This window comes from Lepus europaeus, chromosome 17, assembly GCF_033115175.1.
Source record: "Lepus europaeus isolate LE1 chromosome 17, mLepTim1.pri, whole genome shotgun sequence".
NCBI lineage: Eukaryota > Metazoa > Chordata > Mammalia > Lagomorpha > Leporidae > Lepus > Lepus europaeus.
This window is the reverse complement of record NC_084843.1, coordinates 27857428-27877811: the sequence shown is the minus strand read 5'-3', so window position 1 is coordinate 27877811 and position 20384 is coordinate 27857428. Positions and strand designations below refer to the sequence as shown.

At 42.7% G+C, this 20384-nt stretch overlaps 1 protein-coding gene across 9 annotated transcripts in view; it reads left to right on the top strand.

Moving 5' to 3' along the window:
- The window catches only part of BTRC (beta-transducin repeat containing E3 ubiquitin protein ligase), a 208526-nt gene that overhangs the window by 163322 nt on the left and 24820 nt on the right, over nt 1-20384 (top strand). For all 9 annotated transcript variants that reach the window (XM_062214008.1, XM_062214011.1, XM_062214009.1 and 6 more), the window contains 2 exons: nt 10972-11203; nt 14964-15150. In XM_062214008.1, the coding sequence (XP_062069992.1) occupies nt 10972-11203; nt 14964-15150 (419 nt within the window). The remainder of the gene's footprint in view (nt 1-10971; nt 11204-14963; nt 15151-20384) is intronic.

Below are 20384 nucleotides of genomic sequence, written 5' to 3'. Positions count from 1 at the left end.
GGAAGCTCCTGGCTCCTGGCTTTGGATTGGCGGAGCTCCGGCCGTTGCGGCCAATTGGGGAGTGAACCAGTGGCTTGAAGACCTCTATCTCTGTGTAACTCTGATTTTCAAATAAATTAATTAAAAAAAAAAAATCTTTCCCTTAACTATCTTAAAACTCTTGCAAGTTTTGCCTTATTTCTCCTTGTCATAGGAACAAGAACCCTGTTTCTTTCTTTTCTTCTTCTTCTTCTCTTCTTCTTCTTTTTTTTTTTTTTTTTTTTTTTTTTTTAGGATTTATCTTTTATTTGAAAGAGTTATGGAGAGCAGCAAAGAGATTGTCTATATGCTGGTTCATTCCCCAATGACTACAATGGCTGAGGCTAGGCCAGGCTAAAGCCAGGAGCTTCATCCTGGTCTCCCACATGGGTGCAGGGGCCTAAACATTTGGGAGATCTTTCCCTGTTTTCCCAGGCCAATTAGCAGGAAGCTGGATTGAAAGAGGAGCAGCCAGTACCAGAACCAGCACTCATGTGGGAGGCCCGTGTTGTTAAGTGGTGACTTAACCCACTGTGCCACAATGCTGGCCCAAGAACCCTGCTTCTATCCACATCCAGGTCATTGTGTCAAACTAAATATCTAAATAATAAGTCCTAATAATCCTTTAATCCTTCTTAATCATGGCACTAAGATGTATATTACAATTCAGACATAATTCTCAAGAATCACTTCCTGATTTGCCTGTCCTAATCCTGTCCATGATTGCCTCTTGCCTGGATTATTTGATCAGCCTTCTTACTGGCCTTCCTTCCTCTATTATAATTTCTCTTGTTAAGCCCTCCTCACCCCTGGTCCATTCTCTGTGTTACAGCTAGTATAAATATTACTAAGGCATAGATAAGGCACTTGACTACTTCAGAAACGCAGCTGGTTGGCACAGAGGCACAGCAGGTTAAGCCACTGTCTGTAGCACCGTATCCCGCATGGGCACCTCGGAAGATGGCCCAAGGCCTTGGGCCCCTGCCACCCACGTGGGAGACCGGGAAGAATCTCTTGGTTTCAGCCTGGCCCATCCCCGTCTGGGGGAGTAAAACAGGATGGAAGATACCTCTCTGTCTATCTGTCTCTCTCTCTCTCACTCTTTCAAATAAGTAAAATAAATCTTTTAAAAAAAAAAAATCAAAAACCTCAAGGACTCTTCTTTACCCTTCAGCTGAAATCCAGACTCCTTCCCAGCCCAGAGGCCATCTCATTTCCCCCCCACTTCCTCCCGCGTTCTCACTGCCCCAGCCATGCTGCTCTTGGCTCTTCTTTCTTCCTGGAAGGCACTTCTCCCAGATCGGACTCCCTCTCATCACTCAGATGTCGCCTCCTTCAGAGGCAGTTTTGAACCACCCTAGTTAAAGTAGACTTCATTATTCGTTCCCAATTCTGTTTTCTTCACAATCCCTATTGGTTTCTGAAATTAAAATTTATTGTGTGTCCCGCCACCCTCCTCTACAGAACAAACTGTGTGCGTTCACTGCGATTTCCCCAGCACCTGCTGCTATAGCCAACACACAGAGATCATTCAACATTTTCAAATGTTTCATTGGTTGATTGACAAGGCTAAAGTTCCAGCCTTAGTCAGAATTCTTGTCTTGTCCCTCCTAGGCTGCAGCCTTCTCCCTTCTCTACTAACCACACCTTCTCTTTGGTTAAAGTGGAGTAGCATGCAATTCAGAATCAACTGTCATTTTACCATAGGATTTCACTAGCCCATGATGTATTTTCCAGCCAAAGGATAATACAGTCAGCAAGTAAGCACACTTAGTAGCACAGTGGTGGTGGTTAGGCCAATTGGTGTCTGTCTGCAAGTGTATATTTTCCTCTCCTCCCCAGGCTGCAGCTTTGGAGAAATTCATGGAAATTTTGGAGGTGGTAAAAATGTTAGCCCTTAGCCTTTGAGGACTAAGCTGAGGGACAGTCCTGTAAATACTTAACTCCTTTCATTTTGTGTGCCTGTCACTTGACAGCTTCTTTCTTTCTTCTTTTGGAGACAGCAGTTCACTCTAACGGAAAAGCAGAAGGGGAGATTGTGGGGTGGCGGAAGGTCAGTGTTAGCATTAAACTGAGGCTGTTTGTCAGCTTTCAGACATCTGAACAGCAGAGGTTGAGTCATCAGGCTTTTGCTGGGAAAGTCAGATCAATTCCACCAACACCAGTAACCATTACCCTGTCTCCCATACACTCTAATATACAACCCTTTTGATTTTTTAATATTGAACTTCACTGTGCCCTTGTGGATTTTCAGAGGTTCTCAAATTGAAATTTTGCTACATTTACTTTAGCCATTTATAGAAGAATCTGTATGGGAGGATGGTACAAGGAAGAAGCTTGAAAACAAAGACTTTTATCTGTAGGAACTTTTACAAATTTACCATCTTTGTTAACAAATGAAATCAGTATTGCAGTGACATTTATCTTTAGGAATATTCTTCTGTCCTTGGAAGATTTATTTAAATTTGACTTTATTAAGCTACAGTTTACATGCAATAAAATACACACTTTAAGTATATAGTTCAATGGATTTGGCCAGTTGAATACATTTGTATAATAATCAAGATACAGAAATTTTTTTTTTATTAGACAGGCAAAGTTAGTGAGAGAGAGAGACAGAGAGAAAGGTCTTCCTTCCGTTGGTTCACTCCCTAAATGGCTGCCACGGCCGGTGCGCTGCGCCAATCCGAAGGCAGGAGCCAGGTGCTTCCTCCTGGTCTCCTACGCGAGTGCAGGAGCCCAAGCACCTGGGCCATCCTCCACTGCCGTCCCAGGCCACAGCAGAGAGCTGGAGTGGAAGAGGAGCAACCAGGACTAGAACCCGGCGCCCATATGGGATGCCAGCACCGCAGGCGGAGGATTAACCAAGTGAGCCACGGCGCTGGCCCCAGAAAATTTTCATTGTACCAAAAGTTCCCTCGTACCCTTCCCAATCAGACCCATCCCCACATCTAGGTCCAAGCAACCACCGACCTATTTTTGTTACTAAGATTTGTTGTTCCTAGAGTTTCATATAAGTAGAACCATAAAGTATGTACTCTTTTATTCATGTTTTTGAAATTCTTCCTTGTCTTTTTGTGTATCTGTAGTTCATTCCTTTTATAAATACTGTTCTGTTGTATAGATACATTACAATTTGCTCATCTCCTGTAGACATTTAGAATACTGTAATACGGATTATTGTGAATAAAGCCCCCTTGAATGCTGATAGACAAGTTTTTGCATGGAACTGTGTTTCTTTTTTGGGGGGTGGTAAATAACTTCAGTGGAATTGCTGGGCCCTATGGTAAGTATATATTTAGTAATACCAAAAAGCCATCAGCCGGTTTTCCTGAGTGGTTGTGCTGTTAAACATTACTGTCAGCAATGGAAGACAGACCCAGTTAGTTGTGCCTCATTCTTGCCAATATTTAGTATGGTCAGTGTTTAATTTTAGCTATTCTGTTAAATATGTAGTGCTATCTTATTGAGATATTAATTTGCATTTTCCAGTGACTCCTGATGTTGAACATCTTTTCATATGCTTATTGACCATCCATGGGGTTTTTTTTAAGGAAATATTTGTTCAAATTTTTTCCCCACTTAAAAAAATCCCGTTCTTTATTTTCATATTTGGATTCATTTGGAAATCAAGCTTTCAGTTTTGCCTCTTTTTAATTTATCAGCTTTTTTTCTTTTATTAAAAGAGTTTATATGTTTTTGTGCCCTATCTAAGGAATATTTGCCTATCCCAAGGGCCCCAAAATTTTCTCCTGTGTTTTCTTTTAGAAGTTTCACAGTTTTATAAGTCCATAATCCACTTAGATTAATGTTTATATGTGGTGTGAGGTAACAAACAAGATTCATTTTTTTCTATATGGATACCCAGTTGTTTCTAAAAAATCAATTGGTCACATGTGAGTATATTTCTACTTTATATTGTTTTCCACTGATTTGTACTGTTTTCCTTATACCAAGCCATAACAATCTTGATTAATATTGCATGTCCTAAAACTCAGTATTACAGGCCTCCATCTTTTTCTTTATTTGGGGGAGTATTTTAGCTAAGACTGGGTCCTTTGCATTTCCATACAAATTTTAAAATCTGTGTAATTTGGTTGCTGAGATTTTGACTGATATTGCACTAACTCTATGTTTTTGGAAAGAATAAACATCTCAACAATGTTAAGTCCAATTTATTAACATAATTTTCCTCCCTATTTATTTAAGTCTATTTAAAATTTCCCTCAGCAATGTTTTGTAATTTGCAGGTGTTATACATATTTTGTCAAATTTTTTCCCAAGTGTTTTGTGTTTTTTCATGCTACTGAAATTTTTTAGGTAAGCCTTTTTTTTTTTTTTTTTAATGATATGGATATGAGGGAGCAAGTGTTTATCTTAGCAGTTAAGACCGTGTCACATCAGAGTGCCTGGGTTTGATTCCCAGCTCCTGACTCCAGCTTCCCGCCACTGCAGACCTTGGGAGTCAGCACTGATGGGATCAGTGTATTGGGTTCCTGCCACCACTTAGGAGATCTGGTTGCTTGTAACTGAAGAGTGAATCAACAAAAGGGAGTGCTTGCATGCTTGCTCGCTCTCTCCCTCTCTTTCTCTTCCTCTTCATTTCTCTGCCATTCAAATTAAAAAAATCTTTTTAGGTGAAATAAGTATAGTGGTTACTCTTAGGGAAGCTAGTAACCTTCAGAGGGACACAGAGGAGGCTTGTGAGCCCCTTAATCCGGGATCCTGTTTATGTGGATATGTTCATCGTGAGAAAATTCATTAAGCTGTTCACTTAAGATTATGCCCCTTTATGTATAGTCATTGATAATTAAAATGGAAAGTTACATGTTATATAGTAAGCAAGAAGGGTAAGTTTTCCAAAAGGAAGCATGTGCAGCTTCAGTCGTGTCATAAGTTCATTAAGAAGTTGATGTACTCCTGGCGTGCTAGGTCGTGTATGAAGCATCCTTGTCATCGCCTTTTTTTATTTGAACCTCTGAAACAGATTTTATAAGTATCCCACTTTACAGATGAATGTTTCAGAAAGATCAAATTATTTATTGCATATCACTTGGTTGGTAAATTGAGGAGTTAGAATCTGAAGGCTTTTTATTCCAGGGCCAAAGCTTTTAAAACAATACAGTAAGAGGGAGGGGTTCAGAGTCATTAGTCTTAGTGGATCTACAGGTATATGACTTTTCTACATAGGGAGATAACTCTAGATTGGAGAAGTGGTGGCAAAACGTAGGACCAACTCAAATAGCAAACGCATGAAATCCCAGTTTATTCTTCACTCCTAATAGCCAGATGTTTTTCAATGTTAAGATCATTGAAAGCATAAGGGAGTTTTGACTGAACTTTACCTCTTCCAATAGGATAATCACACTGTTAAATCCTAAGGCAGCTTTATCTAATGTTCTTTTTTTTTTTTTAATTTTTATTTATTTATTTATTTTGACAGGCAGAGTGAATAGTGAGAGAGACAGAGAGAAAGGTCTTCCTTTTTGCCATTGGTTCACCTTCCAATGGCCGCTGCGGCCGGCGCATCGCGCTGATCCAAAGCCAGAAGCCAGGTGCTTCTCCTGGTCTCCCATGCGGGTGCAGGGCCCAAGCACTTGGGCCATCATCCACTGCCTTCCCGTGCCATAGCAGAGAGCTGGCCTGGAAGAGGGGCAACCGGGACAGGATCTGGCGCTCCAACCGGGACTAGAACCCGGTGTGCCGGCGCCGCAAGGCGGAGGATTAGCCTGTTAAGCCACGGCGCCGGCCCTATCTAATGTTCTTGACAGCCACTGATCAAAGCATAACTCCTCATGATAATAGAAATCAATGTCTAGTTTGTTGAAAATATAAACAGAATTGTTTCCTTGATTTGCTGATTGTTCTTCTTAGGTACTTGTGTTTCTGATCTCTATCCAGAAAGTAGCACTCTGGTAGCACCCAACTTGAGGCTGTTTCCACCTTTTAAAAAGACAGATAGCAAATGTGTAAGAGCTGATGGAGTGAGAGGCTTTCATTGCAGGGAGAAGTGGCATTTGGTCAAGCTTGTAAACCTACCTATTTGTTAGCTCTCTCTAAGCTCACTCCATGTTTCATGAGTTTTCCTTTTCTGAGATGCAAACAAATAACCTACACAAAAAGCAGCCCTGGAGTCCCCCAAGGCCTGTGTCCAACAAGGTTCTTATTAATCATTTTTAGTCTGTATCATAGACAACAGTGGCATTTATGCCAGCAAACCTCCAGCTCTGCACACCAGAGCTTGCTGTTTACAGGTGTCAGCTCTTTCTGTGTAAACAGAATAGCTTAACGCCATTCTTTTTATTTTTTTTTTAAGATTGATTTATTTATTTGAAAGGCAGAGGCAGAGAGAGGGGTCTTCTATCTGCTGGTTCATTCCCCAAATTGCTGCAGTGTCCGTAACTGGCCAATCCAAAGCCATGAGCTTTTTCCAGGTCTCCCACGAGGGTTCAGGGGCCCAAGGACTTGGGGCATCTTCCACTGCTTTCCCAGGCCATAGAGAGAGCTGGATTGGAAGTGGAGCAGCCGGGACTAGAACCGGCAGCTATATGGGATGCCAGCACTGCAGGCGGCGGCTTTACCTGCCACAGTGCCAGCCCCTTAATGCCATTCTTGGTAACATAGACATTTGTGTGTCAGGAACCATTTGTAAAAGGGCCTACAGATCGGATTTAATATTTAGGTAGTAGGGCAAACCTATGCCTTAAATAGCAGAAGTGGATTGTCCAGATTTGGTACTTTTGTGGCACTTTGAGTACACAGAGGCAAAGATGAACTCTGGGGTAACATAGGTCTCCCTGCCAGAGTAGGGTCAACTCAGGCAAATATGCCAAAGAGCCATCAAATCACTATCAAAAGTACCCAGTTGTACCAATTTGTGGTTATCCTCTAAAATAAGGAAAAATCACGCTTTTGCAGAGTAGCAAAAGGTTCTCCTGGTTTCTGAGTCTTCTCCCAGTGTCTCCGAGCTTCAAACTTGGTTATAATACTTATTACCCCACCCCTTTTTTCCTTCATATCCAGTGTATCAGGAAATCTCAGTTGGATGTGCCTTGAGATTATCCACTGAATCTCAATTGTTAGAATTTTAATTGACCTCCCTTTTCCGTTCATTTCTGCTATGATCTGTTCTTCATACAGCAGTGGTCTTTTAAAAGATGTCAGATTGTGGGGCTGGTACTGTAGCATAGCAGGTAAAGCTGCAGTCTGCTACGCCAGCATCCACGTGGGCTTCAGTTTGAGTCCCAGCTCCTCCACTTCCATTCCAACTCCCTGCAATGTGCCTGGGAAAGCAGTGGAAGATGATCCAGTCCTTGGGCTGCTGCACACACATGGGAGACCCAAAAGAAGCTCCTGGCTCCTGGCTTCAGTCTAGCCCATCCCTGGCTGTTGCAGCCATTTGAGGAGTGAACCAGTGGATGGAAAATCTCTCTGTCTCTCTTTTTCTGTAACTCTTAATTTCAAATAAAATAAATCTTTTGGAAAAAAAAAAAAGTCAGATTGTGTCACTCTCAGGCTTCTTGGTGCTTCTCTCTGTTGTGTGTGTGTGTGTGTGTGTTTCTCCCACGCCCCTACCCCCCAGGCTTCTTGCCCTTGAGAATTCTGTCCAGCAGGGTAGCCTGAATTTCCTACATCATGGTTCAAGGCTGTAAGAAGGAATAAACAGAATCTGTTTGGGTCTTAGAATCCCATAATGTGACCTCCACATTCTGTTGGTCAAAGTCCATATTCACAGCATAGGACATAAACTCTACCCCTTGATGGGATGAACAGCATTAGGGCTAGAATTGTTTGGGGGACAATCTTTGGAAATCGGCTACCTGTGCTGGTGTGATACATCTTGGGCTACTTCTGCAGCCTTATTTGTGTTTGCTCTCTCCATTCCAGTCACACCAGGCCTTCTTGTTCTTTGAGCATGCCAGACAGACTGCCACCCTGGACCTTTGCCCTCACAGCTCCTGCTGCCTAGGCTGTTCCTCCCCATGTGGCAGAGTGCTGAGTCCTCTCCTGTTTCTTTCCTGGTTCCATTCGACTGTTAGCTCTTGAGGGAAACTGTGACCACTTAGACTTAAATAACTATATTAGACTTCTAAAATTGCTGTGTAACAAATTGTCACAAGCATAGCAGGTTAAAAAAAAATACCCATTTACTAGCTTCTAGTTCTGTAGCTCCAAAGTCTGGTACAGTGTGACTGGTTCTCTGCTCAGGGTGCCATCGGGCTGGAATCAGTCAAGGTGCTCTGGGGGAAATCCTTCTGTTGGCAGAATTCAGTCCTTTCCCATTGTAGGACCGAGGTCCCCGTCCCCTTGCTGTCTACCTGCTGGAGGCTACTTTTACCTCCTACGGGCTGATCACATTCCTTGGCCTCCTTCCTCTTCTGCAACCAGGGATAAAAATTCTTTTTTAAAAAAATTTTTTGGCCTGCGCCGTGGCTTAACAGGCTAATCCTCCACCCCGCGGCACCGGCACACCGGGTTCTAGTCTCGGTTGGAGCACTGGGTTCTATCCCGGTTGCCCCTCTTCCAGGCCAGCTCTCTGCTATGGCCCGGGAAGGCAGTGGAGGATGGCCCAAGTGCTTGGGCCCTGCACCCCATGGGAGACCAGGAGAAGCACCTGGCTCCTGGCTTCGGATCAGCGCGATGCGCCGGCCGCAGTGCGCCAGCCACAGCGGCCATTGGAGGGTGAACCAACGGCAAAAAGGAAGACCTTTCTCTCTGTCTCTCTCTCTCACTATCCACTCTGCCTGTCAAAAAAAATAAATAAATAAATAAAATTTTTTTTAAAGATTTATTTATTTGAAAGGCAGAGTTACAGAGAGACAGAAATTTACTCCCCAAATGGCCACATGGCCAGGGTTGGGCCAGGCTGGAGCCAGGAGCCAGGAGCTTCCTCCAGCTTTCCCACATGCATGCAGGGGCCCAAGCACTTGGGCCATCTTCTGCTGCTTTCCTAGGCGCATCAGTAGGGAGTTGATTTAGAAGTGGAGCAGCTGGGACTCAAACAGGCACCCATGTGGGATGCTGCCACTGCAGGTGGCGGCTTAACTTGCTACATCACATCGCTGTTCTTGCAAATTCTACTTTTAAAAGCCTTGTGTGATTGGGTTGACTCTCCTGAGTAATCTCTATCTTAAGCTGATTTGGGTCCTAATTTTAACCACAGCAGTACCTACCGTAGGGTTTGTTTGGTTGAGTGAGAGAAGGTAAATGTTCACCAAGGCTGTGAATTTGTCTACACTAACATTTGCTTTTTCTGCTGTCCTCGTTATCAAAAATGTTCTTCACAGCACTGTCTACATTGTATTTTTACTTTCCAAAACTTTATTTATTGTTTTAGAGGCAGAGAGAAAAAAGGGACAGAACTCTCATTTGCTGGTTCACTCCTTAAATTCCTGCAATAACTGGGGGCTAGGTCAGGGCTGAAGCTAGGGACCCAGGAACACAATCCAGGTCTCCCTTATGGTGGCCAAGAATCCAATTACTTGAGCCATCACAACTGCATCCCAGAGTCAGCATTAACAGGAAACTGGAATCAGGAGCCAAAGTCAGGAATGGAACCTAGACACTCCAGTGTAGGAGACAGGCATCTTAAGTCCTAGGCCAAATGTCATCTCCCCTTATTTGCTTAGGTTTTTTAATGTGCCCCTTGTGCTAGAATATATGTTGTGATGATAGACTGTCATTTTTGTTTGTTGTTATATTTCTGGCAACAAGGACAGTGTTTGACACTTTGTACATGCTCATAAACAATGAATAAATTATTTTTTAGAAGTATTTATTGATGTGAAAGAGTTACACAGAGGAAGAGACAGAGATCTTCCATCCACTGGCTCACTAGCCAAATGGCCACAACAGCTGGGGCAGGGCCAGGCCAAAGCCAGGAGCCAGGAGCTTCTTTCGGGTCTCCCATGTGAGTACAGGGCCCAAGCAATTGAGCCATCTCCCGCTGCTTTTAGCAGGAGATCAGTAGGGAGCTGGATCAGAAGTGGAGCAGACAGGAATTGAAACGGCACCCATATGGGATGCCAGCAGCAGCTTTACCTGCTTCATCACAACTCCAGCCCCACAATGAATAAATTAACAGTTTTATGGCATATAATTTGTTGACTATGGAGATATGATTTTGGGAAGAAAAAAAGTAGAAGTACCACAATGTCTGAAAATATTCCTTGACCTTTCTTTCTGTGGAGGACATCTTATTTGACTATTAAAAACAAGGTTTTGAGAAAGTAATTGTCTAGATGTCCCGTCACTGGTATATGCAAGGAAAGTAGAATCGCTCTTCGGCTCGCTAGGACTGAGAGAATGTTTTCAGCTTTCAGTTTTCATCTGTATACCTCCAGATAGTAACGTCTTGCTGTGAACTTCTGGAAATGGCTTAGTCTTTAGCAGCGCTTCTGGCTTACCAGTGTACCGCAGTATCTCTGTAGTTGCTGTTCACAAATGTGTAATCACTAACAGAGCTCTGAGAATGGGCACAATCGGGTGGATGGCCGACCCAGCATTGTGGCCCAGTGGGTTAAGCCACCACCTGCATTAACTGGCATCCCATAGGGGCATCAGCTCAAGGGCCCACGAATCCAATTCTGACCCAGCTCCCCCCTCACTCCTAGGAAAGCAGCAGAAGATGGCCCAGGTGCTTGGGTCCCTGGCACCCAAGTAAAAATAAGAGAACAGGAAGGGGTTCCTGGCTTCCGCCTTGGACTTGCCCAGCCCTGGCCATTGCAGCCATTTGGGGAGTGAACCAACAGATGGAAAATATTACTCCCTCTCTCGCTGAACCCCCCACCCTTTTTCTGTCTCTCCCTCTTTGTAATTTTGCCTTTCAAATAAATAAATAAATCTTTTTAAAAAATCATATAGACATAACATAGCATGCCACAACATAAAATTAAATGTTTCCCTCATTTTCCATACTTACCTTATGTTTCTTTTCATCTCCCTTTTCCACAGACAAAACTTGCCAATGGCACTTCCAGTATGATTGTGCCCAAGCAACGAAAACTCTCAGCAAGCTATGAGAAGGAAAAGGAACTCTGTGTCAAGTATTTTGAGCAGTGGTCAGAATCTGATCAAGTGGAGTTTGTGGAACACCTGATATCCCAAATGTGCCATTACCAGCATGGGCACATAAACTCATATCTTAAACCTATGTTGCAGAGAGATTTTATAACTGCTTTGCCAGGTATGTGTATATATATATATTTGGGTTTTTTGTTTGTTATTTTGTGTGTGTATGTGTGTTTGTAAACTGTTAATTTGTTACAATGATGGTGGAGCTGAATCTTTTCGCTATGCATCTCTGTTTTTTGTTAAAGCCACTTTTAATTTTTTGGAGGCCAAAGGAGAGACAGAGCTCCCATCAACTGTTATATTCCACAAATGCCCACAACAGCTGGGGCTGTGCCAGGCCAAAGTTAGGAACCAGGAACTCAATCCTTGTCTGCCATATGGATGGCAAGAACCTGGCTAGATGAGTCGTCATGGCTGCCTCCCAGGGTCTACATTAGCAAGAACTGGAGTCAGGAGCAGAGCTAGAATTTGAACGGAAGCACTTTTATACGGGACATAGGCATCTTAATTGGTAGGCCAAACACCCACCCCCTCATTTCTCTCTCTCTCTCTCTCTTTTTTTTTTTAAATTTTACAAGTTTAGTTATGTAATTGTATCTTCTTGAAATTAAAAATAAAAAATCAAGCTCTTGAAATAGACTCTTCTTTACCCTTTCTTACCTCATGCCCTTCTGTTCACCTTCTTTTTAACCTTACATGGGACTACATAAAACTTTTTATAAGGTGTCACCCTTTAGAGGTTTGTCTTTTAAATTGTGACTTACTTTCAAGATTATGTTAATTTATATACTTAGAAGGCTCTGTTTAGGGGCTGGTGCTATGGCACAGTAGGCTAAGCCTCTGCCTTGGCACTGGCATCTCATATGGGCACCAGTTCATGTCCTGGCTGCTCCTCTTACAATCCAGCTCCCTGCTATGGCCTGGGAAAGCAGTAGAAGATGGCCCAAGTTCTTGGGCCCCTGGACCCATGTAGAAAACCCAGGAGAAACTCCTGGCTCCTGACTTCAGACCAGCCCAGTTCCGGCCATTGTGGCCATTTGGGGAGTGAAACAGAAGATGGAAGATCTGTCTGTCTCTCCTTCTCTCTGTAAATCTGCCTTTCAAATAAATAAATATATAAAAAAAAGAAGGCAGCGGCTCTATATAAATGATACTTAAAATACTTTTCTGGAGGATTCTGGGATTTTTCTGAATGCTTACTGGTGTTCTAGAATAAAAGATTCTCTTATGTGTTAAAGAGTATAAACTATAGGCCGGCTCTGCGGCTCACTTGGCTAATCCTCCACCTGTGACGCCGGCACCCCAGGTTCTAGTCCTGGTTGGGGCGCCGGATTCTGTCCCGGTTGCTCCTCTTCCAGTCCAGCTCTCTGCTGTAGCTGGGAAGGCAGTGGAGGATGGCCCAGGTCCTTGGGCCCTGCACCTGCGTGGGAAACCAGAAGGAAGCACCTGGCTCCTGGCTTCCGATCAGAGCAGCACGCCAGCTACAGCAGCCATTTAGGGGGTGAACCAACGGAAAAGGAAGACTTTTCTCTCTCTCTCTCTCACTGTCTAACTCTGCCTGTCCAAAAAAAAAAAAAAAAAAATTAAGAGTATAAACTATAAAAATAAAATGTCCCAGAATCCCGCCATTCAGAGAGAACTACTATTAAGTCTTCCAAAAGGGCTGGCACTGTGGTGTAGCAGGTAAAGTCACTGCCTGCAGTGCCAGCATCCCAACTGGTTGTTGGTTCAAGTCCCAGCTGCTCCACTTCCAATCCAGCTCTCTGCTATGGCCTGGGAAAGCAGTGGAACATGGCTCAGGTGCTTGGGCTCCTGAACCCCCATAGGAGATCTTTTTAAAAAAAATGTTTTGCACTTGGGCCATCCTCCACTGCTTTCCCAGGCCATAGCAGAGAACTGGATCGGAAGAGGAGCAGCCAGGACTCAACGCCAGCACCCATATGGGGTGCTGACACTTCAGGCGGTGGCTTTACCTGCTATTCCACAGTGCTGGCTCCCCAGAAAATAGCCATTTCTTAGAGCTGAATTTTATCTGTATCTTTTATTAAATAGATTTTTGCCCCCTCTTCACTCACTGGCTTTTGTTTTAGCCACAGGCGGGTAGTTTTCTTTGTACAGTCTGTGTGTACCTCATTACTGTGTTTTCCCCAATCACTGAAACATACTACTATCTCAAGCTTACACTACTAAGAATTGAACAGGAGTTGATGAGACCTGCGTATTCTTTGTTCCATACTGATCCCCACAATGTGTCTGCTGACCACTCGGTGAGGTATTAAATCATCAGTTTAATGCTTTATGGACATTTAAACTTAGAAACCTATACCATCTGGCTACGTTTAGTAAACTATCTACTTCAGAAATGCCTCTAATCCATTAATGTAATGGTTTTGTTTGGAGTGTTTGGTGAAATTACTTCCAAAGACTTATGGGTACATAGTAAATGATCAGGAGCAATTTGATGTCAGCTATTAAAAACACAGGAAGGCGTTTCGGCAACTTGTGATGGTGTAGAAACTTTCAGTGTAAAAATTCAGGAATTGTACCATCACTGTATTTTACATGATGTATTTTATAAGTCCTGTATCTGTAATTGGCTTATCATCATGTTTCTTTAATAAGAATTAGGTGATGGATGCCTCCATCTGCTTATGCTTAAATATGAACATGTGATGCCAGCCAAACAAGATCCATTTAATGCCTTCTTTCCCAAGTCTGCTGGAGGATGTGACTGATATCCATACAGTCTTTCTAATTAGAAAAATGTTTAAGCATATTTGGATTGTTGCTAATCACATCAAAGTGTGTCTGTATAATTTGGGGAAAGGCACAAAAATGAAATATGGTGCTCTCCTGTTTGTTAAATTTATGTCTACTGGACTCAGGGCATAATGGAATCCTTCTGAACTATTTAAGTCTTTGTAAAACCTGTAATATATAACCTGTAAAGAGAAATAGCCTTCATTGTTTTTGACTCGTTTTTGAACTTAGAACAGAAGCCCAAAGATTTTTTTAGTGCGATCATCCTGTCGTGTGGGAGCTTTTCCACTGGGACCCCAGTGCAGATTTGAGTGGCTATTAAGTTTACCCAAGCCAAGATCTACTCTTTACTGTTTTCCTCTGTGCATCCTGCAGAATATCCTCTGAGATGCTTACCAAGTTGTCTATTGGTCTGGATTTTTTTTTTTCCATTTTTGGTCAACTGTCATTTAGGTTTTATAGCAGCAGCTATTCTCATACAGTTTTGTTTTTTTTTTCTTTTTTGAAACATCTGAAATGAAGCATACCTCACTTTCTTCCCTCTTGGGGTATTCCTATACCATTCTGTATTTCCTTCTTCTCCTCCTTTCTACATGCCCCAAATTCTGTAACCCAGCACATTCTGACTTAGTGTTTCTCCCCCAGTACATTTAAAGGATATTTCTTTTACTGAATAGCTTTGGAACTGCAGCAGTAATAGAAACAGAATGAGAAATGGACCTAATATAGAGATTTGGGGGGGTCTGAATCACAGAGTTTGAGATGCCATCCATAGAACATCCCCTAGTGCTGAAATCCATATAGATAGATGTGAATTGTTTTCTGGAATCCTTTTTATTTTTAATGTCTTGGGGGGGTTGCTGGTTGTTAGCTTTAACTTTCTTATCTAAAGGAAGATGGAAAATACTGTTCATTTCTGTAAGCTTATGGAAAAATTATTGACACTCATTTTACCCAAGCCTCTGTTTGAAAGAGCAACTGGACTACGCTGGGGACAATGATATGCCTTCATAACAGAACAAATGCTATTCTGTTTTAAAGGACTTTTTGTGAAAAATCATTCACTACCCCCTTTATTCTTTCTCTCTGCCTTCTCCCCTCCCCACTGAAAGCACGGGGTTTGGATCATATTGCTGAGAACATTCTGTCATACCTGGATGCCAAATCATTATGTGCTGCTGAGCTTGTGTGCAAGGAGTGGTACCGAGTGACGTCTGATGGCATGTTATGGAAGAAACTCATCGAGAGAATGGTCAGGACAGATTCCCTGTGGAGAGGCCTGGCAGAACGAAGAGGGTGGTGAGCCTTTTAACTTGCTTAACAATCAGAGAGCGTGAGGGCCCAGCCATCTTGCCACTAGAAGGTTGTTGGGAACAGTGAACCAATCGCTTACCACTTACTACAGTGATTTTACTGATTTGCAGCTAAAAATAGAAAATAGTTGCTCATGCACTCAGCAGTTTTTCTTCTGACCCGTCACTCATAAAATGACATCACATTGTGCTAATATTGCTTGACAAAAAATATAGAACACTGACCAGCCATCCTGTTTAAACCATTGTCTTCTCTAGGCAGAAATTAGTATCTTGCAGAAGGGCTGATGAGTAATTTATAAGGCAAGCAAATGAGTTTGAATCACGTGAAAGCCATCAGATCGAGCTTTCCTCTGTAAAAATTCAGGACTAGTGATCATTTTGTTTTTTCAGATTTTTTGGCCGGCGCCGTAGCTCAACAGGCTAATCCTCCGCCTAGCGGCGCCGGCACATCAGGTTCTAGTCCCGGTTGGGGCACCGATCCTGTCCCGGTTGCCCCTCTTCCAGGCCAGCTCTCTGCTGTGGCCCGGGAGTGCAGTGGAGGATGGCCCAAGTGCTTGGGCCCTGCACCCCATGGGAGTGCAGACCTGGCTCCTGGCTTCGGATCAGCGCGGTGCGCTGGCCACGGCAGCCATTGGAGGGTGAACCAACGGCACAAGGAATACGTTTCTCTCTGTCTCTCTCTCACTGTCCACTCTACCTGTCAAAAAAAAAATTTTTTTCTTGCCTTTAGCCCATTCCTCCATTTTTTTACCTTTGTAACAAAAGAGTATATTTTATGTCCAACTAAAATACGAACTCTAGCTATCAGGAAGAATAAAAAAATTAGTGTAAATCATTATTTCTTCTTAAGATTTTGGGTTTTCTCGTGATTTCTTACTTGATTTTGAATTCACTAAGGTATTATACTCATATGCATGGATCTAAAAATTTTTTTACCAAGATACACTTACCTTTAATTCTGTTTTCTGTAAACTTTGAAGTACCCTCATGTAGTTAGCAGCCTAAGAGATTTCACCAGTTTTGTTGTTGTTCTCTTAACCATTTCATTAGAACTTCTGGTAACCTCTTTCTTTATATAATTTTCTGCATAAGTATGTTTCTAGAATGGTACTATATGAAGTCAAGCACGAGTCATTCATTAAGAAAGGTGACATAATAAATGTTTTAGCTGACAGACTGATAATAGGTATATGCATATTCATTTTTGCCCTTCCAACTTAATTTTTAAGTTGTTTATCTTGGATCATAAAGAGATCTAAAACAGTTAAGAATGGAGAATACTTTTCAAAATACTCATATGGATTCGCTTTGATTAGAATTTTCACCAAAATCTAATTAGCCCCCTTTTTTTCTGTCTTTGAAATTCATTAACACGTGATATATATATGTATATATATATATATATATATATATATATACCAACTGCTTCAGAGATTTCAATCATTCTAGCAATTAAAAAGACTTAAAAAATTTTTCTCTCAATGAAGGGAATGAAACACCAAACAGATCTTTGTCTATGTAATAATTGTATAAAAAAGATGTGGCATTGTGGCGTAGCGGGTAAAACTGCCATCTGTGACACCATCATCTCATATGGGTGCAGATTTGTATCCTGGCTGCACCGTTTCCATTCCAGCTCCCTGCTAATGGCCTGGGAAAAGCAGCGGAAGATGGCCCAAGTGGTTGGGCCCCTGCCACTCATGTGGAAGACCAGAGAATGCTCCTGGCAGACAGCAGATAATGGCCCAAGAACCTGGGTTCTTGCCACCCAAGAGGGAGATCCAGATGGGAGTTCTGGGATCCTGGCTTTAGCTTGGCTCAACCCTGACCATTGTGGCCGTCTGGGGAGTGAACCAGCGGATGGAAGATCAATCTCTCTCTCTCTCTCTCTCTCTCCCCCGCCCCACTCCACCCATCTTTCTCTGTAATTTGAAATTTAAAATAAATAATCTTTTTTTTATTTATTTGGAAGACAGAATGACCAAGAGTGAGGGGAGGGGATCTTCTGTCCTCAGGTTCACTTCCTGAATGTCTGCAACAGCTAGGGCTGGGCCAGGCCGAAGCCAGGAGCCCAGAACGCCCATCTAGATCTCCCTCATAGAGAGCCCAGGTTCTTGGGCCATCATCTGCTGCCTCTCAGGAACACTAGCAGAAAGTTGGATCAGAAGAATAATAGTCAGGACTTGACCTAGCACTCTGATATGGGATGCCAGTGTCACAAGCTGTGGCTTAACTGTCTGTACCACAACACCCACCCAGAAAATAAACTCTTAACTTGTATAACAAAGAAACTAAGTATACAGTTAGGACCAGAAAATAAACACTTAACATATGTAACAAAGAAGCTAAGTATACAGTTCGGTGACATTCAGAGTCCATTTTGCTTAAGTACCTGCACTAGCCTTAGAAATACAGCAAGCAGTTGCTTCCATGGGAAGACTAGAGCAGCTGGGAAAATTTCTCTACCCCTCAGAACATCACAAAAAAACTGTCTTCCAATTAACTACTGACCTGGAATCTCAGTTACAGAGGTTCATCCCCTGGGGTATAAAGGTTTTGTTCCCTGTTAAAATATACTTTGTTCCTATTTGAACAGTAAATGACAGTGAGCTTTCAGTAGACATTGAGAGTTTATCAAGTCTCCTTTTGCAGGCAGGGAGAACAGGAAATGGTCAGTCTTAGCAGATGGCTGTGAAAATGCCAGAAGTAAAAGCAGGCTCCCCAGTTTTGCTTAGGGCTGGCACTAAGCAGAAATCTATAGTCGTTACAGAGAACGCAAAACTAGTATCACTGAAAGATGATGTTTGGCCTTTGAAAAAGGTGTGGGATAGTCTAGCTAAAAATTATCCAGGGTTCAGCACCAGTTGCCACTCTTTTCTGTCTCTTCACAGAAACCCATGCCTGCCTGGTTTCTTCTTTGTCTTTGACCACATTTGTCTCCTTGATTCGGCCCCATGAAGTTGCAAATGCTTGTTCACCCCGTTAAGACCTCCAGTACCCGCTTGACCTTCTCGTTGCTACTTCCGTTTCTGCATGTTGCCTTTCTTCCCTGTTTTCCTCCTTTACTTTTTTTAAAAATAATCTGTGATCAGCTTCAAATTTCTTCTCTGAAGTGGTCTTAGCAAGCCTGCTGCATTAACAAAGCCTTTGTGGTTATACCCTGCCCCACGTGCTGTCTGTGAAAGTGTCTCCCACTTCTTCTAACCAGAAATGAATAAACAGATACAGGGTTTTGTTTTATTTTTAGAGATTTATTTATTTATTTGGAAACCAGAGTTACAAAGAAAGAGGGAGAGAAATCTTCCATCTGCTGGTTCACTCCCCAAGTGGCCACAGTGGATACAGCTGGGCCAGTCCAGAGCCAGGAACTTCCTCTGGGTTTGCCACATGGGTGCAGGGACCCAAGCACTTGGGCCATCCTCCACTGCTTTCCCAGGCACATTAACAGGGAGCTGGATCAGAAGTGGAGCAGCAGGGACTCAAACTGGTACCCATATGGGATTCCAGGATTGCAGGTAGAGGCTTTACCCACCACACCACAGCACTGGCCCCTACAGTTTTGTAATAAAGCTTTGGATCGCTAAGATTTAGCTTCCACTCTGCCACTGTGTTTGGTTTTATTTCTTGTGTTGTTTTTTTTTTTAAAGACTTATTTATTTATTTATTTGAAAGGCAGAGATAGAAAAGGAGAGAGAGAGAAAGTATCTTCTACTCACTGGCTCGCTCCTCAAATTGCCACAATGGTGGAGCTGGGCCAGGCCAAAGCCAGGAGACAGGAGCTGCTTCTGTGTCCCCGACATGAGTGCGGGGGCTCAAGTACTTGGGGCCATCTTCTGCTGCTTTCCCAGGTGCATTAGCAGGGAGCTGGATTCGAAGTGGAGAGCAGTGGGGGCTCAAACGTCTGCTGACACTGCAGGCAGAGGCTTAACCTTCTACACTACACCACAGGCCCCAGCCACTGTGTTTTATGTCTAGGTGGATTTGATAGTCTGCCCCAGGACATGAACTCTGCTGTTTTCTCTCTTAAATAATACTGATTCTGTTCTCTTCCCTCAGTAATGGTAACTTTTAAAAGTATAATAAAAGACCACTTGGGAAAAGTCCATTTTTTTTAATCAGCAGATCACATTTTATGGTAACATTCTGAATTTAATATTTAACATTTATCATGTACTCACACTCTCATAGGTACTAGGCATTTCACATAGAAGTGGTCCCAGTTGTCAAAGAGCTTCCATCATAAAAGGTTTTGACTTAAAACAGACTAAGATAAGCCAGTTTTCAACACCTAACGCCCCTTTTTCAATACCTGTGATTTGAAGAAGTTCAAATACTTTAGCAAGGCATGCTAAATACAGTGATCAAGAATGTGTATGAAGTCTCTTTACTTAACATACAGAGATAGTGCCATTGTTGATGCAGAGGAACCGGGAGTGCCTGGATGTGATTGCCATAGATTAAAAGGAAGAGAAGATCTCAAGAATAGTGGGCACTGAGAAGCAGAAAGCAGTTCGGGCTCTGCTCTCAGACCTGGAATGCTCTCATTCTAAGTCTGCTGTTTGCCTGCACAGAACTTATGACGTAAGATCATTCATAGAAGAGTGCCTTCAGTCCAGAACTATTTTATACTATACCTTATTTGCCCTTTCTTTATACTGATCTATGATGTTTCATTTAGTCCCCTTTTTAAAAAGTATTTTGGCCTTTCCATTGCAGATTTTCTTTTCTGTATTAACATAGAACTCAGAGCCAACTATCTTCCTGATAGGACATTTCCTCAACTAATTTTCAAGGTGTACAGTAGGGAGAGGGCAGGGAAGAAGCACTCCTGGAGACATTGAACAATTAATTATATTGTAATGGAGCTGTTGAGGGAGGAGTGGATGACTGGCCCAGAGAAAACGTGATTTCTCTGGTGCCAGGATTACACTCAGAGGCATCGCTGCCTGTCTGCACTTTGCGAGGCACAGTGCCAGTGAGAACAGCAGTTAGCACACCCATAGTGGGGTTTACTAGCTTCCACACCGTGTTTGGTGGGTCCTTAACTTCAGGATGAGGAATTAAATTTTTTACCCAGCAGGAAGTGATTGCCATTTACTGATTTTTTTTGTAGCAAAGATCTAGCTTGGGATATGAGTATTCCAGAGATGTGCTGTCATAGGGAAGGAGATGCTAACAAATATTGCTCTTTGGAATCCAGGAAAGGCAGTAAAGTGG